The following is a 3,110-nucleotide window of genomic DNA, read 5'->3' as shown; positions in this document are numbered from 1 at the left end:
TTTCAAGTAACTTTAACTCAAACACAAAGAGAGGGTCTTGCTCGCAGGCTTGGGGTGGCGTCCAGCTGGCCGCCCACACGCCCTCAGCCCCGCAACCCTGCCGGCCCCTTCTCGGTGGTCGTGCCCCTCCTCTCCAGGCCTCCCTGGACTGGCCCCCCATCTCCACCTCTTGCCCCACCCTCCCAGGCCCAGGCCCTCAAGTCCAACAGCGACGGCCGTGGGCATCTCAGGCTCCAGGTAGTTGGCATGAAGGGTTTTGTGGAGAAACGCATTTGTGACCGCTGGGCCAGGAGGCGGCGGCAGCCTGGGTGGACAGGGCTGGACCAGGAAGCCCAGGAGAGGGGCCTCAGAGCTCAGGGGAGGCCTGGCTGAAGCCCAGGTCAAGGACCCACTGGTCCAGACGTGGTGGCGGCATTCGGCCATCAGGGTCTGTGGTCAAAGGCCTGTGACCCACACGCTCATTTCTCACTTTGCCCTGGTGCATCCAGTTGTCTGTCTCCTCAGGCCTGTGCACTGGCTGACCCCTCTGCTTCCCCCACTGTCACTCCCCCCACCCAGCCCCCAACCCCACTTAGACCTGAACCCACAAGTCAGCTCCTCAGAGACACCCTTCTGACGGGTCCGTGTAAACCAGTCCCCACCTCGAGTCATCCGACTCGCGGTCACGCTCAGTCACAGAAACACCCGTCCCCCCAGCCCTGGCCCCGGAGAGCGTCAGAGGGCCTGCTCCAAGCCCCACACCATAGCTAGGGGGCACGCGCCGCCTCCAGCATCTCCACCGCGCAGATAGGACGGGAGGCTCAGAGAGGCCAAGCCACTCACCCCAGGTCACACAGCGGAGAAGCCGGGAGACCTGGCTCCAGGGCCCAGCAGGGGAGTGAGGGGAGGAAAGACCTGCCTGACCCTGGTTGCTGCCCCGGAGCCCAGGTCCCCTTCTGAAAGGTCCTGGGCTTCTCTGCCCAGCGGCCCCTGGGTGAGGTGGCCAGTGGGGACATCACCTAATTGGCCCAGGTGGCAAGCAGCACCTCACCCCGGGCGCGGTCCAGCTGCCCACCCTGCCCCCGCCAGGCTGAGCCCTCACCAGCCGGTGCTGGGAGGCCTCCCGGATCCAGCGGATGTTGTCCACGTACTGCTGCTCCACAGCCGGATTCACTGCAGGGAGAGGGGAAAGGGTGTCACAGGCACCGGCAGCCCCTGCCCCACGGTGGGGGGCGGCACAGACCCTCCCTCGCGAAGGCTGCAGGGCAGAGGCACCTGTCTGTGTCCACAGACGGACCCACAGATGGCCTGGAGCGGCTGTGACACGGAGACGCAGAGGGGCCTGGACACGGGGGAACGGAGCAGATGGACACAGGGGCAGCTACGGGGAGGCAGAACACCATCCACGGGCACCAGCCGAGGATGTGCCCCGTGCCCACGGGGCCAGGCAGGGGACCTCGTGTCCAGGCTGCCCAGCACCGCCAGGCAGGTGTCTGTCGGAGCCTCTGGGGGTCACCCGTGCGCCAGCATCTCCAACCAACAGCCTCACCTCCACCAGCAATGGCCTCCTCCAGCACTGACGTGGCCAGCTGATCCGTGACCACCAGGTCCTGCGGGTCCCCGGATGTGCACACCCAGCGGAAAGGCCCAAATCCCTGGGAGAATATGTCCCTGCGAGGGCAAAAGGCTCGTCAGCTGGGGGCTTCCAGGCTGGCTGCACCCCCTGGCTGGGGTCACCACGGTCCATGGTCGGCGAGGCCGCAGGTGCTCCAGAACTGAGGAGGTGAGGGCCGTGCGCCAGGCGGGTGGTTCGTGGGGGCCTGTGTGGTGAGTGGGCGTCGGTGTCCACAATTGCTGCCGGAAGCCCCCAAGCCACGAACTGGACGGTAACTTCCCCCACCCCCCTCTGTCCCCTCGGTGTCCTTTCCCCCAGCTCCCCTCTCAGAGCTGTACCATCTCTGGCTGCAGGAGCAGGGAGCTGGGACACAGACAAGCAGAAATTCCTTAAATTGCTGTTGGAGACAACCTGAAAACCAGGCAACTGAAACTGAATATTGGGACAAACAGTAAACTTAAAGCCAAATCTGCTTTAAGTGGGCTGACCTTCCGAGGGGACTCCAGGCAGAGGAATGCAGGGGCCTCCCTGGGCTCCCTCCCACTGCCCCCTGGCCCAACTCTGGCCCCTCCCCTCCCACAGTGAACCTCAGAAGGACGCAGGCCTCTCTCGCCCCCCGGGGGTCCCCTCCGGTGCAGATCCGGGGCTGCTGCCCACCCCACCCGACCCCAGCAGCTCAGACCCGAACTCCACCCTGTCCTCTCCCTCCGGCCGCTCCCTGGTCCCTGCTTGTTCCGGCCCACGTGGCCAGGAAAGCACACGGGCTGCAGGGATCAGGCCCTCCGCCGCCCACTCGTGGCTCGGGCGTGGCCGACCCTGTTCTCTCCCTGAGGCCCTGCACAGGGTCTCTCGTTCTCAGCTCCTTTCCCCCTGCATTTTGGGGTGGAAAGCCCGTGACCCGGTGCCGTGACCACTTGTGGCCGAATGTAGGCCTCAGCACGTGGCCTGAGCAGTGGGGAGAGGAGGAGATCTTCAGACCTGCACGTCTACGACAGACGCTGGAAGGGCCCACCACTCACCCCATAATGTGCTGGACGTACGAGGGGTAGCGGAACTCCGTCCTGTTGGCGCCCGTCTTCCCCACGTCAGCCCCTGTGTGCGGAGACCCAGCATCACCTGGAGAAAGCGAGGCCCAGCGAGACCAAGGCCCTGGCAGGGCCAGCTTCCAGAAGGGACACGTGGAGCCAACCCGCGGGCCACACTGCCCCGCCCCCGAGGCCTGCAGAGAGGGGACGCCCCTCCCTTCTCTCTCACCTGCTCTCTGGGCCTCCAGGAGGAAGGCGTTGCCATAGTCCCAAAAGAAGAAGTTCTCCTGGGCCAGCCTGTTGATGGCCGAGACGTGCCTCCTCAGGCTGCGAGAGGTGCGGTCAGTGGTCAGCTCAGCACCGCCCGCCAGGGCTGTAAGCACCGCCGAACCCCACGAGCCCCACCTCCCTGCTGACTCTTCCCCCAGCTGGCCCCACCCCTCCTGGCTCCACCCCCTGCTGACCCCACCCCTGACTGGCTCCACCCTCCT

General features: G+C 65.8%; 1 protein-coding gene across 1 annotated transcript in view; it reads right to left on the bottom strand.

Moving 5' to 3' along the window:
- UROC1 (urocanate hydratase 1) overlaps positions 1–3,110 on the bottom strand; it is a 30,921-nt gene that overhangs the window by 11,805 nt on the left and 16,006 nt on the right. Inside the window, exons 12-15 of the mRNA XM_024763400.1 lie at positions 2,849–2,946; positions 2,614–2,686; positions 1,529–1,650; positions 1,082–1,152 (exon numbers count right to left, since the gene is read on the bottom strand). Coding sequence (XP_024619168.1) covers positions 1,082–1,152; positions 1,529–1,650; positions 2,614–2,686; positions 2,849–2,946 — 364 coding nt within the window. The remainder of the gene's footprint in view (positions 1–1,081; positions 1,153–1,528; positions 1,651–2,613; positions 2,687–2,848; positions 2,947–3,110) is intronic.

Source organism: Neophocaena asiaeorientalis, unplaced genomic scaffold (genome assembly GCF_003031525.2).
Source record: "Neophocaena asiaeorientalis asiaeorientalis breed wild unplaced genomic scaffold, Neophocaena_asiaeorientalis_V1.1 scaffold433, whole genome shotgun sequence".
Classification (NCBI taxonomy): domain Eukaryota; kingdom Metazoa; phylum Chordata; class Mammalia; order Artiodactyla; family Phocoenidae; genus Neophocaena; species Neophocaena asiaeorientalis.
The sequence above is the reverse complement of the archived record's forward strand: the minus strand, read 5'-3'. Positions and strand labels throughout refer to the sequence as shown.